Source organism: Alligator mississippiensis, chromosome 10 (genome assembly GCF_030867095.1).
Source record: "Alligator mississippiensis isolate rAllMis1 chromosome 10, rAllMis1, whole genome shotgun sequence".
Taxonomy (NCBI): Eukaryota; Metazoa; Chordata; order Crocodylia; family Alligatoridae; genus Alligator; species Alligator mississippiensis.
In genome coordinates, this window is record NC_081833.1 from 77,719,783 (window position 1) to 77,734,818 (window position 15,036).

General features: G+C 44.9%; 1 protein-coding gene across 2 annotated transcripts in view; it reads left to right on the top strand.

Moving 5' to 3' along the window:
* The window catches only part of ADAT1 (adenosine deaminase tRNA specific 1), a 29,081-nt gene that overhangs the window by 7,276 nt on the left and 6,769 nt on the right, over nt 1–15,036 (top strand). For both annotated transcript variants that reach the window (XM_014605695.3, XM_019483720.2), the window contains exons 6-8: nt 2,749–2,894; nt 7,692–7,791; nt 13,588–13,674. In XM_014605695.3, coding sequence (XP_014461181.1) covers nt 2,749–2,894; nt 7,692–7,791; nt 13,588–13,674 — 333 coding nt within the window. The remainder of the gene's footprint in view (nt 1–2,748; nt 2,895–7,691; nt 7,792–13,587; nt 13,675–15,036) is intronic.

Here is a 15,036-nt window from a genome sequence, read left to right on the forward strand (position 1 = left end):
GATCTGGAACCAACTTCCAAGGGAAGTGGTGCGTGCCTCTACCCTGGGGGTCTTCAAAAGGAGGCTAGATGATCACCTAGCCAGGGTCGTTTGACCCCAGCATCCTTTTGTGCCCATGGCAGGGGGTCGGACTTGATGATCTGCTTAGGTCCCTTCCGACCCTACCAACTATGAAACTATCATTTTTATGGAATTTTTAAGATAATGACAATTAATGCTATGGTGGCTTACATAAAGATACTGTATGTTAGCACTCCCTGCAACAACAATAGTGAAGTGTGGAGCTGGATAGATAGCCATGAGTTCTTACATCATATCATACATATAATGGTATTAGTTCTATAAAACCACCAGGCAACAGAACAAGGTCCTGTGTCTCCACCTTGGAGTGTAAGCAAGTGTCATTCTGCACTTTAATGGATCTGCAGCCCAAGCTTGCCCCTGACCACCACACGGTTTCTTGGGAAGTCAACCGCTAAGAACAAGGCCAGGCTTCTGCTTTTGGCAGGAGGGAGCCCTGGGCTCTGCTGCTCTGCGGCTGGCTCTGACCTTATCGCTGCTGTTCCTCACTATGGCTCCTTCAGCCAGTCCAAAAGAACCTGGCCTCCCTATTTTTGAAAGCTCTGACCCCAGCTCTGGCTCCCCAGTGTTGGCAGAAAAACAAGACAGCTTGTAGTAAAGTGGAATGCTATATTTTGGGGCCCTTCATTTCGGAATGGAAAAGCAAGGCTCGCACTGGTGTCTTGGCAGGGAGTAGGACCTGGCTGCCCGCATTCCAGCTCCCCCCAGTAGGGCTCCTGTTACAGTCCTTGACACCTTTAGGTTTTGGCTTCATGCTCTAGCTGTGGGTCATTAACATTAATGTCTGGAGGATGACCCTCCATTGTATCTCCAGGGTAGCTCCATTCATGTGCTTACAGCTCTTGATAGTTCGTTATACCAACCCAGCCATTTCTGATTCCCAGGTCCCAGAGAAGAAATGAACCCCTTCAGTTCTGGGAAGTCACCATATAAAACCAGGTTGGGGTCCTTTTACAAAAATACATAATTTCTCCATATTCTTGTTTTAAGTGTGAAGTAACTGAAGTCACACTAGGTAACGCTGGGAGAGGAGCCGTTCTCTACGATGGCAAATCCACGTCATCTCCAAGGCACTGCTGCCTTTCAGAATGAATTTGCCAGGTTCACCATTAGCAGCTGCAGTGCAGGCAGCACAGAATAAATTTGTGCAAATCCCTGTTAATCCCAACACCCCTGGGCCCCTCCTTACTCTGCCTGGCCCCCCCCCCTGCAGAATGGGAGCTCACCCTCTCTCCTTTGAGGTTGCAAAGCAAACTGTTGGAAGTCAGGTGTGCCAGGTGTATAGTTGCCTACACAAACTTTTGTGTTTAAGCATTGAGTATTTACTTATGGGATTACATGCTGTTTTTTTTTATAATGCCTTCCTTGTTCAGGGCATAAAGTAGTTGCTTGAAGGCTCAGAATTAAGGCTTCCTGGGGAAGTGTAGATAAGCCCTAACTCATATGTTTGACCTAAACAAGATTCTTTTTAAGCCATTACAAATATTCATACAAAATACTTTATGTATCATTTCACCGCAAGCATTGATTTTTCATTGTCCAAACAGACTGCAGTTTTTCTTCACAGCCTTGGATGTGCGTGCACAACATCTGCTACAGTGCATGTGGGACAGTTCGTGACAGTCCCCTTCTGCAATGGTCAGTGGCTGAGGGAAGAATTTGAGTGGAGATCTTCCGTCTCTTTTCATGCACCTCACAACAGTAGATATGTGATAAAAACAAGAACAGCAGAAGCAGGAGAGATTTGCCCTTTATAGACTAACTAAATCAGATGCATAAATTGTCATAAGCAGCAGCCCGCTTTATAGATTTCATAGACATTAGGGGCTGGAAGGGACCTTGCGAGATCATCGAGCCCAGTCCCCCCCTGCCACAGGCAGGAAGTCAGGTGGGATCAAGTGACTCCCAGCAAGAAAAATATCCAGATGTTTTTTGAAAGAGTCCAGAGCAGGTGCTGGCACCACCTCGGGCGGGAGTCTGTTTCAGACCCTGGACCCTAGCACCGTAAAGAACTTTTTCCTTATGTCTAGTCTACATTGGCCTTCCTGGAGTTTGTGGCTGTTAGACCTTGTTATCTATCCCTTGGGGAGCTCTGGTGAACAGCTGTAACTTCATCAGATACTGTGAACATAAACCTTCCTCTAAATTCCATTACACTCTCCCAGGCTCTGCTCAGGGCTGTGTAATAATACAAACTAGTGAGGAGAGGGATTAGATAGTGGGGAACTCGCTCTGCCGGTGGATGGTGCTGCAGGCACAGTTACCAGGGGTAGCTGATGAGTGCAAACAGGGTCTAACATAGACATGCCTAAGCAGCTTCAAGTCTTGTCTGTATAGATTTAACTGGTGTTGGTCATTTAGAGGTGCAAGCTACCTGTTACTGACTTAAACTTCATTGTTGATCAACAAGGTTGACGTATTTTATATGCTAAAGTTAGGGATGTGCACCATTTTACAACTAGATCAGTTTTAAAGTCACTCTTGTGCCAGTGCACTCTGGCACTGAATTTTACAGACTAAATTCATGTTGCTTGAAAAAGTATAGCCTTGTATCTGTTCTAAGTTTGTTGCCTTTATTTATTTAATTAAATGGAGGTTGCAGGGCTCTCCCCTGAGAGCTGCCTGCGATCAGACCAAGTCACTTGCATTGTTACATGCTTACTGCAGGTGTCAGCACGTCTCGCCTTTACCAGAGGGTTTCCAGGTACAGGAGGTGAAAATGTTGCCATCAGATCTTCAGTTTGAACATAGCCATGGGGCAGTCCAGGCACTTCATGAAAGCTGCAAAGCAAAACTGGTTCCTTGTGGTGCAGGTGAGTTACTTGACTCATTAAATACATGCAAAGACCAAACAGAAAGTACCTGGATTGGCTACACTTTCTGGAAATGTTAACTCTGTCTGGCTTTCTTGACCTTAGCCCCTACCACAGCCACAAATGAAATGTACTGAGACTCATTCGTGCCAAAACTTCGTTGTGAATCATTATAACGTGAATTATTCATACAGTGCCTGTAGTCACCTTTTGGCAGTTCACAGAATGTGTATTGGTGTCAAGTTTGGTTGATTTCTAAAGCATTTATAGTTTGAGAAGAGATAAAGGAAAGTGCAGTGATCTGAGGGCAGTAGAAGGACAAGAATTGCATTGAAAAAGCTTCTTGTTCCTTTCTCTTTGATGATGAACATAGGAGTTGTCACGTTGGCCAGGCTGTCAGTCTGCTCAGAGCTCTGTTGTATGTGGAGAGAGTACAAAGTCGTGCAGGAGAGAGGTTTTATTGGCAGGAGTCTGGGATGTCTGCATTGATCATCAGTAGCAGTGAGTCAGTTGTGCCAATCATCATGTGGTTTTTTTAAATTGATTCCTTGTGGCTCTGCAAAGTACCAGAAGGTAATCACCACCATGTGTGTGATATTGTGCAGTTTCTCTCCAACTATGGCTTCATATATGTGCCATCTGCTACTGTGCATGTCCGTGGCTTAATTGAAACTGATGTGGAACGTTTAAACTGCAAATGTTTAATGGAGTATGTGTAGGAAAGCTAACATGAAAGGAAGGATTGTAAACAAAAGGCAATGACAACAGCTACTTCTAGCCACTTGGTTGTCTTAAATATGTGTTAGGACTGGTTTGATTTAACAGTTTCATTGATGGAGAGGAACTGGGGAATAGCATGTTCATGAAAATCACTGATGTTACTAAATTAGATGAAATGTTGGGGAGGCAAATATTTAGGCACTATCATGATGAGCACTCAGAATGCCTGAAGTAGAGAGAGAAAATTAGAAATTTTAGGCAGCAAAACCAAAATAAAATCTGTCTGGAAGGAATTGAGTCAGTTCATTTGGGGGAAAAAATCTGAAACAGATGCTCAGTGGGGGAGAGAAACAAGGTGGTTCGGTTTAAATCACAGATATTTAAAATAATAGGTTTATAGAATCATAGAACAGTAGGGTTGGCATGGACTTTAGGAGGATCATCCTTGTCTAAACTATCCCAGTCAGATGTGCATCTAGTTTATTCTTAAAAACATAAAAAAATGGAGATTTCACAACTTCTCTGGGTATCCCATTCCAGTGCTTAACCACTCTCAATGAGAGTTTTTCCTAATCTCCGATTTAAATTTTCTTTGTTGAAATTTAAGACTGTTACTTCTTGTCCCGTCCCCTGGGGTCAGAGAGAATAATCTATCGCATCCCCCATATAGTTACTGCTCGGGTATTTCAAGACTAGTATCAAATCCAGTAATTTAAAACAGCAGCAGGAAACATTTATGTAATAACTTATTTTAATTTTTGTTTCATATTTATATATATATATATATTTTTGTACTTATTATTGAAAGAGAACGTGATTCTCATTTGTTGTAGTTCTAGAAACACATTCAGTTTCAACTAAGTATCATCTTTACATGAAATTTGGTACTACATTTAGCCAATAGGAGGATGTACTATGTATATATAGTTATTTAAGAAATCCTGTAGCTTGACATACATTTATTCAGATTCTTAATTTTTACATTTTGTTAGATGATGATGCAGTTATTATTACCTAGATTAATTTCTTTGCGTGATATATTTAAAGTACCGTTTGAATGGGAATTGAAATTAAATTACAAGCAGAAAGCATAATTTTAAGGATTTTTATCACTGAAAAATATCTTTAAGCTTGCTGGATATGTAAAAAAGAATGATCAGAGATTGGTTCAGTCCAAACATTTGACGTCACCATGTTCTCAGGAGTTTAGTATTAGTGTAGGTGTCAATATCACCATCTAATTCCTTTTTTTTTCTTTTGTATGGAAAAGTTTCATAGTTTCATAGTTGGTAGGGTCAGAAGGGACCTGAGGAGATCATCTAGTCTGACCCCCTGCCGTGGCAAGAAAGGAAAACAGGCTTTCTTGTTTTTTCAGTTCCCAGTTGGTTTGAATGAATCAGTCATTGCATTGGACTAGAGCAGTGGTGCTTTACCTTTTGGTCCTGCAGTCAGGATGAAGGGTGCAGGGCTGGTCTGTGACCCGGATCGGCCCTGGGGGCTATCGGGGCCCTGTGCTGTCTTGCCATGATTGAACCCCACACTGTGTCCCCTTACTTATGCACCTGGATTGGAACCTGTGTACCCTGGTCAGACCTGTGCCACCTTTACCCATTCCAGCTTATCAAATCTGGACCCTGTGCTGCCTCTGTCAGGCTCTGCGCACCCAAAATAGAGTCCAGGGCTGCATTATCCAGCCCACGGGGCTCCCCATGGGTTTGGAAATTTGACCGCAGGGGAGTAGCAAGTGCTGCCATGACTCTCTGTCTCTGCCAAACTTCCAGACCTGTGGGAATTCCCATGGGCCAGATGAGGTGGCTCTGCAGACCAGGGTTTGAGCACCCCTGAACTAGCTGAGTAAACTGAAATGAAGAGACTATTCCCCTACCAGTTCTGTAGTTTTATTTTCTTTAAAACTTGACTTAAAATATGTACTCATTTTTTAAATGAAATGACCTAATTAGAATATAGTTAATTGAAACCTTGATGGTAGGTGTTCATCATAATCTCAGATTGAATTTACATTGTCTAGATTTAGAAAGAAAAATACATTCAGTTTAAGGTTTAAATCCCATTTTTATCCACTCAAAGAGAAACCTGAAAAATAGTGAGGGGGAGAAGCTTAGAGGTATGGTGCAGCTCAAACTTGTCTTTGCAGCGAGAGACCAGCTAAGAACCATGGCAGTCATGAGCAGGGAGACTTTCCTCCTGTTCTGCTGCTTGATGCAAGTGTACCACATTGCCAAGAATAGAGAGAAAAGTATGAGGACATTTGGAGAAGAACAAAAGTAATCATCATGAGACCAGACAGATTTTTAGAAGAGATAGAAGGAGTCGCAGATAAACTGTGCAAAGACCAAATGGATGCACTGTTTAAGTTGTTTTTGTTTTTATTACATCCCTAACACTGTGGTAGGCACTTTCAATCCATATAGGAGTACACAGTCCTTGCACCAGAGAGCTTTAAATTGAAGGCAAGTAGCAGCAGAGAGAGAGAAAAATGGAATAAAGTGTGAAAATGTAGGGGTGTGCTTGCACAGGTGTGGTGTGCGCTCAAAGAGAGAGAGAGAGAGATGTATCCTCCTCTTTGATTCACCCAACATGTAAAACCATCTGCCTGCATTCCTAATCGGGCAGTGGTGAGGGAGTTAACTGAATTCACCGTCCCTTCTGAACACTTAATTCCAAGGCTGTTACGGACCCTCTCTTTTTAATAATCTCGATGTTCCACCAGTCAAGCTATCCTTTGTTCTGCAGTTTGGCTGTCTGCTAGCTGCTTCTGGTAATGTAGCTCCTATTACACAGCCCTGCAGACCTGTTTTTAACTCGTCCTAGTGAAGTGATGTTTGGTTTTGCTTTAATCTTAAACTGAATAATACAGCTCTAGGCTCCTGACGTGTGAGTAGAGCTTCTGGAGAAAACTGTGTGGTGTTTTATATGTGATGATGCACCTCATTATGTGCACCCCACCCTCCTTTTCAGTAGTCTAGATGTGCCTGTGTGGGTGTAGCTAATGTAATTTTAAGGGTTTGTCTCCCAGATACGTGAAAACTATGCAGGGAGAGGAGTTAGTGAAGATGGTACGAAGGGAAGTAATAGGGAGAATATGGAATGACTATAATAGGCCCAGGAGTTTTTATATGTAGGTAACTTAATTTGTAGTGGGCTGCTGAATTCAGGACAAGCTTCTCTGCTCTTGCTGCATCTCATACTCCAAAGGGTGCTGTTTGCCAGTCACCTGGAGATCACCAATAGTCCTGTGCAGCTGATCAGAGAAGCAAAACCGTTTGATGTAAAAGCCATAGCAGATAGCTGGAGCACCACAGTGGTTCTGTGCACTGATTACTGTGGCACTGCATACCTCCAGGTATCCTGCAAACCCTTGTCTTTGCTGGAGAGCCAGGAGCCAAGCCCTGCAGTGCTTCCAGGTTCTATTGCAGTAGGAACAGCTTGTGACCAGGAGGTGGTTTTTCTTTTGGGGAATCTTTCATAACAGAGAGGAGGAGGCCCCTTTTCTGGGAACTGTAAAATCAGTCCTTTGAAAGTATGAAAGCAAATATCCTGGAGGTAACCCAAGCTGGGTGATAGAGGAGCCCAAGGACCAGCTGTTCACAGCTGTTTAAGCACCTGTACTTAATGGGGTTTTCAGAAGCATCTCTTTGCATATGTGCAAAGTTAAACCTTTCTGACAGCCTGGTCCTAGATGGACCTGTTTAGTCTCTTCCACCTCTGGTTTCTGTTTTTAACTTTGTATGGGGACCCTAACAAGTGACTGGAATAAAAAGACTGTGTGGTTATTTTGTGCCTAGGTGGCATTCCAAGGTCATTGCTGATAGCTGACTCTCAGTGCAAATACTCAAGTTTGATCTGCACCACCTCTGAGTTGCGCACCTCACCATTTTCCAAGTTTCTTTCTGGAGTGGATAACAGTAGAAATAAATAGACATCAGGGCAGCACTGTAATCTTTCTTGTTTACTGGAGTTTATCTGGGAAGGGGGACACAAAGCCTTCTTATTTCTCAGTGTTGAGTGTCCTGGCCATGTGTGTCTACTTGTTTGTAATCTTTTCTTTTCCCACAGCTATCGGTTGGAGTGCAGTCCCTGAGCAGCCTCTGGATGTGACCGCCAATGGCTTCAGGCAGGGAACAACGAGGAAGGGGATTGGCAGTCCCCAGAGCAGGTGTGGTACTAGCCCAGGATCCGTACATCCTTCCGGGTGTCTGTCATCCGTGCATATCTGCAGCCCCCATTCCCCCACCCCTTCCACTCCCCTGCAAGAAGTGTGAGCTGTGGGCACTGCCAGTGGTGGTGGACATAACAGTGCACGAGAGAGTGTGAGCGGCTGAGGTAGAGTCTTCACAAGGGAGGAGGTTGAATCTTACCAGCATTCTTCCCGTTGCACTTGTGACACAACATCAACAATCTGTTCTTCAAATAAAGGGTGCTTTTTCTTATCCTGTACAGATGCCAGGAACTGAAACCTGATTAATTAAGATGAAGTCTGTTTGTAGACTTTTCTGCATGCCTTTATTATTCCTAACTTAATTAAAATGGCAAACACAATAAGATTTCTTTGTGGAAGGATCACTCTCCAAGCCCTCAATTAAAGGCTGAAAACATTTCCCCATCCCATTTTTCTGAGTTCTCCAATGAGGCTTCTAGCCAGCACAGGGAAGAAAGATTTAATACTTCTGAGGTTAAAAAATTGTTGGGAAAAAATACTGTTTAAAAGCTGTTTTAAAATACTATTGAAAAATTACATTGTATGGCATCCTGGTTTATCAGAGTCCTGTGGATTGGAATCCCTCTTTCTTTGCAGATGGCCCCCAACAAAACGGGGACTAACCTGTAGATATGCAGATTGCAGGATTGGGGCTCGTGGTAGGGAGTGGCTCTTGTGGTGAAACGTGGTAGGTTTGGGGCGTTTGCAGCCACAATGATCCAGAAATATATGAGAGCAAGGGGTTCTTTTGGTGATATCTTCTATTGGACCGGTTGTGTAGTTGGGGGAGATACCAGATGAACTTTTGGACCCGCAGAAGTAGGTGGGCGCTTTGTGCCTTAAAGCTTGTCTAACAGCTCTAACACCTAGACAGTTTTTTCCAATAAGCTATATTACCAAAGGCCCCCTTGCCTGTGGTGAATCTTGTACTTTGTCAGGATTTTCTTATGGGTGTTTCTGATGTGGTGGAAAGTTTGCACATCTCCAGATTCTTCGAATAGTTGTCTCCCATTCAGTAATTCCTCAGAGTAATGAGAGATTGGTTTGTGTTACTGTACTTGGGTGTTTAAAGTGTAGGTTCTTATGACACTGGTACGTGTAAGGTAAATACTGGCTGTCAGTGGAATGCTTCTGAAATCATTTAGAGGCAAGTATTTTTGTGGTATCTTCTATTGGACCAACTGTCTAGCTGAGAGACATGTTAGGTGAGCTTCAGGCATTAAGACGTGTGGTCCCAATATGGTTCCCATTTTCAAAAAAGGGAGGAAGGAGGACCCAGGAAATTATAGGCCTGTTAGTCTTGCCTTCGTCCTGGGGAAGCTCTTTGAGAAAATTATCCAGGAGCGCATTTGCGAGGGGCAAGCAAGGGAGTGTATACTCAAAGGCAACCAACACAGGTTCATTAGAGGCAGGTCCTGTCAGACCAACCTGGTGCCTTCTACGACCAGGTCACAAAATCCTTGGATGCAGGTGTCATGGTGGACATAGTCTTCCTGGACTTTAGGAAGGCCTTCGACACTGTCTCTCACCCCATTCTCGTTAAAAAATTAGGAGACTGTGGTGTCGACACCTACACAGTCAGATGGGTCGCCAATTGGCTGGAGGGCCGCACCCAGAGAGTGGTGGTGGACGGGTCTTTTTCAACCTGGAGGGATGTGGTCAGTGGAGTCCCCCAGGGCTCGTTCCTTGGGCCCGCGCTGTTCAACATCTTCATCAGCGACTTGGACGAGGGGGTGAAAAGCACCTTATTAAAATTCGCGGATGACACTAAGATGTGGGGAGAAGCGGGCACGCTAGAAGAGAGGGACAGGCTGCAACTAGATCTGGACAGGTTACAGGGGTGGGCGGATGAGAACAGAATGGGATTCAGCACTGACAAGTGCAAGGTGCTGCACCTGGGGAGGAAGAACCAGCAGCAGACCTACAGGCTGGGGAACTCCCTTCTCGTCAGCACGGAGGCAGAAAAGGATCTTGGAGTCGTTATAGACTCCAAGATAAATATGGGCTGCCAATGTGGGGATGCGGTCAGAATGGCCAACCGTACCTTGTCATGCATCCACAGATGCATCACGAGCAGGTCCAAGGAGGTGATCCTCCCCCTCTGTGTGACACTGGTCAGGCCGCAGGTGGAGTACTGCGTCCAGTTCTGGGCGCCGCACTTCAGGAGGGATGTGGACAGCATGGAGAGGGTCCAGAGGAGGCCGCCCACACAATCCAGGGTCCACGGCAGACCCTACAAGGAGAGGCTACGAGACCTGAACCTGTTCAGCCTCCACAAGAGAAGGCTGAGAGGGGACCTGGTGGCTGTCTATAAACTGGCCAAGGGAGACCAGGCAATGGGAAAGTCCCTGTTCCCCTGAACACTACTGGGAGTAACAAGGAATAATGGCCATCAGTTGACTGAGAGTAGATTCAGGCTAGATATCAGGAGGCGCTACTTCACTGTCAGGGCGGCTAGGATCTGGAACCAACTTCCAAGGGAAGTGGTGTTGGCTCCTATCTTGGGGGTCTTCAAAAGCAGGCTAATCACCGAGCCGGGGTCGTTTGACCCCAGCATCCTTTCCTGCCGTGGCAGGGGGTTGGACTTGATGATCTGCTCAGGTCCCTTTCAACCTGATCAAGTATGAAACTATAAGACCTTCCAGAGACCTGACCTCTCCATTAGGTGATGAAAAGGAGGCAAAAAAGAAAAAAAAATCCTTGCCTTTTATGTATTTCCTAGTCCAGGGGTTCTCAACCTTCTTTGTACCAGGACGCATTTGTAAACATCAATGGCCCGCCCCGACCCAGTGCCCCTCGCTCACGACCCGCTGCCCCCCGCCCCTCAGTGTGTGGGGCAGGGGGTGGGTATGTGGGGCAGGGTGGGTGGTGTCGGGCCTGGGGGCCCCAAGCAGCTCCATGCAGACTGGAACTGACAGCTTGGCAGGGGAAAAGCCATAGTTTCCCACATTATTCTCCTTTAAAAGAGAATCTATTTTACAGTTTGTCTGCGACCCTTTCATATGTTCTTGTGACCCACTTTTGGGTCATGACCCACAGGCTGAGAAATGCTGTCTTAGACCATCACAGCTAGGAGGACAACACTCTGATCTCTCTGAAATTGCTTGTGTTGATGCCCTGTGGGGAGGTGGTGCACGAGTATGTATAAATGGTTGCAAACATGTTGCAGGCATTTGGAATTACTGGATCAGTTCAGAAAAGACACAAATAAAGAACATGTGGTAGACACTGTCAGAGATTGAGAGCATCCAGAAATCCCTGAGTTGGCACCTCTGTTACTCAGAGCAACGTTTGTGTGTGCGTCCTTGTGTCTGTGTGCTATCTTAAAAGAAGCAAGGCTACGTGTTAATGCAGAGCCATGCAACTTGAGCACAGGCACTACAATAATGAGGGCTATAAAAGTGTCTTAAGTGGATAAACCGTAGATGGAAATGAACCTACTTAAGCTGCTATGACTACATTCAAGTAGCATGCATACAGAAACCATGTCAGTAGGTTATTATAGGATAAAAATAGGCAACCTTCACAGCAAACTGTCTTAAAAACAGGTGTCCTGGCTGCATGACTCTGAGCCCTCCTGCCCCAAACATGACAGATTCAGAGGTGCCACGGACATCTGCAAGACCTTTTCCAGCTGGACACAGTCCTTATCCACTGATGAGCCTTTCTTTACCGCAGCACCATGGCCATTACTGAGTGCATCCTGTTGGCTTCCCCGTGAGCCAGGGAGGGATGATTATTCCTGTTTTTCCCTCTTTTTGTGGCAGTGTTAGTGTCAGATAGTACAGGGTTCTGGAGCTCTGCCATGCTCTTGGGGGTTATTGCCTTGTTTGATGTTCAGTACTGGGACCAATGCCTGCAGCTGAGCTTCTGCTGTAACTAAACTTGCAGGGGCACTGTCCTCATACAGGCCCTGGGGCATTGAAAAGTTCTATCTGCAGGCTGTCCTAGTACTGGTGAGGATGTCCTCACAGCTTGCCCCTCAAACAATGCAAGTCTTTATCAGTGTGTCACTTAAAGAAGGGAAAAGGAGGGAGGGCAGGTAGCTCTGTTGGAACAGGACAGGCTAAATTGTTAAAGATCCCTTTCCATCCTTCAAGTGATGAAAAAAGGGCCTTTGTCAGGAATGTTTAGCTGGTATATGGATAATAAGCTGAACAGGAGCCAGCAATGTGCCCTTGTTACAAAGAAGGCTAATGCATCCTAGGCTGCTTTAGTAGCAGCATTGCCAGCAGATCGAGGGAAGTGATTCTTCCCCTTTATTTGGCACTAGTGAGGCCGCATCTGGAGTCCTGTGTCCAGTTGTGGGCCCCCACTGCAGAAAGGATGTGAACACGTTGGAGAGAGTCCAGCAGAGAGCAATGAACACGGTTTGGGGGCTGAGGGGCAGGACTTGAGGAGAGGCTGAGGGAACTGGGCATATTTAGCCTGCAAAAGAGAAGACTGAGGGGGGATTTGCAAGCAACCTTTAACTCTTTGCAGGGTGGTTCCAAACAGGGTAGAGCTGGACTGTTCTGCTTTGAGCAGGGGGTTAGACTAGACCTCCTAAAGTCCTTTATAACCCTAATTTTCTATGACTTTGTGTGTTAATAAGTGAGTTGTAAAGGTGAGGGCACCCTTGTTGACTCTCATGCCTCTGCATAACACACCTAGAAGCTTTACAAGGAAATTCCAGTAAAGTTATGCTGATACTGTGAAATAAACCGTGAAACAAATTGTGTACCCAGTTTGTACTTTTCTAAGGCTGTGGTTAGTCTCGGTATGTGCCTGAGGGTGACTTTATGAATTCTTACGTCTTCACGCTTTTCACAACCCAGCCGTTATGCTGCTTTCTCCTTTCGTTTCTCCAGCGCGCACGTAGTTTGAAAATGTAAACCCGTAATCGGATATCAGTAAAATATCAACGTTCTCTCAGAAACCCAGCAGAACAACTCATGGCAATTCTATTTTATCTCTGTCTTTGTAGAGGTGTGCAGGGATGTCAGAGGTCATCTAGTCCAACCCTCTGCACAGGATGTCTCTCCAGCCTCCTCTTAGAAACCTCCAGCATAGGAAATGCCGTACCTTCTGTAGGCAGACTTTCTGTTGTTTTGCTGTTCTCACAGTTAAAAAGTTTTCCCTGCGATCTAACCTAAATCTGCTTTGCCCCTCTAAATATGAATACACTTACCATTCTTTGGTAATTTGACAAGGAAGAAACTTTGTAAACTCCCCCAGAACTTAGGGCAAGTGTCTGAATTTTGAAGTGCATAAACCTGTCTGTTTGTTAGATTTATATGGTGCCCTTCCCCTCCCGCCCCCCCCAAAAAAAAATCTCTGGGAAGTTTACAAAGGAAGTCACTTATAAAAAGCAGAATAAGGTAATAACACAAAATGGCAAAACAAGCTCCCCATCCAATACCCCAAAATGTAAATTGTGCTGATTTTTCTTTGCTAAGGAGCAGAATGCAGAAGGAAATTACTTAACACATCAACCTCGGATGCAAAATACTGTTGTTACACAGGAGTAGCGAAAATTTAAAAAAAAAGTGCATTTCACTAAGTTGTTTGCTTGTGTTATTCTTTTAAATTCTCTTAAATACAAAGTTTGGAGGGGGAGGAACACTGGTCTTTTTAAGAACCTTCCTGGCAAAGTTCTATAATCGTGGGTAGGAGCAAATTAGGAGGTGTAGGTACAGGCCTTCACAGCACAGCTGTTGTTTTATTTGCTTTCAGGGTGTCAATTAGCATTCATGGTTTCTTCTCTCCCATCAGGTCCCGCATCTGCAAGGTGGAAATTTTCCATGCGTTCAAAAAACTAGTGGCAAGCATTTCACAGGAGAATCTGCCCAAATCTCTCAGGTGAGCAGTTTTTCATGACAGCCAATAGACTATCTTGACACATCTTGAGTGCTGTGATCCTATCTGAAGCTGCTAATACATGTGGATTTGACTTGTTTTTTCTTTAAGGGGGGCAGCATGAAAATCTGGTCTTTGAAGAATACAGCATTTAGGTGTTGATGGGTTGGAGTGTGTTCTTGCTTATGTCCAGGTGTTACATGGTGAGGAAACCAATCATGAGGCCTGTTGTATTGCAGTGAGATGCACACTATGAAATCCCTGTTGGAGGATCTGTTAGTGATCAGAGATAACCAAGCTAAAATTTGTACAGCTACAGGATCATTATTAGCTGTTTGGAGCTTGTGAGCTGATCAGATGGCACTCAGTCTAAATCCCTGTGGATAAAAATCACTGGATAAAAATCACTGTTGACCTGGTACGAATTGCCAGAAAGAGCAGAAAGAAATAAGATCCAGAGCTAAGTTCTTTCTGCAACTCCAAGCTAAAGCACCTGGGTGGGGAAGACAGCCAGTGGACTGGGACAGCTTGCCGGGCTACTTCCTGTGTGGTATCTATTGCACGGATAGATAATCTCAGTTTCTGACCTGGTGAGAATTTCAGAGTTCGGGATTTTTTTGTTACATTGCTAAAGAGAACAATTCTGAGATTTGGAGGCTCAAATAGATTGTTCTGACCATCCAGCCTGGGTGCCTGCATTCCAAAATCAAGCCCAATATTTCTGATTGAACTAAATGGGATGTTTTAAAAAGGGCTCTCTAACCTGGCCTGAAGACTTGGGGCAATGAAGATCTACTGCAGCCATTGTTCATCTATTCAAAAGGTGAACTGTTGTTCCAAAGGTGAGTCTCATTGTCAGATAGTTTGCCTAACTGTGACTTTCAGGCATTTGGTCCTGCTTGACTAAAGTTCTGAATGCATCAGTTAGCTCCTCCCTATGTATGTACCGAGAGTATGATCAAGTTGTCGCGCATCTGTCAGTAAACTGAATCTCCTCTCTTAAAATGGGGCTTCATCCTTTTTTTAGCTCTCCTCTGAGTGTGGGCACCAATTTAGATGCAGTATCTAGTGATGGCCTTGTTTGTGCCACGTACAGGGGTAATGCTGCCTCCTTGCTCCTAACTTGATAGTCCCCTGTTCAGACATGCAGGAGCTAACTCTGTCGGCCCATCCTCTGGTCAGAGGATTGTTTTGTGACCGGGGTGCTGTGCGTTGTGCTGCTTGCGTAGCGCTGCTTCTCCCCAAGGCATTCAGAATTCCTGTGGTTTGGTCATTTCCTCTGACTTTGTCCTTTGCCATTTTGCAGTCATGGCTTCTCCTTTGGGCAGAGTTCAGCTGATGTGCAGATGTGGCTGTCTGCGACAG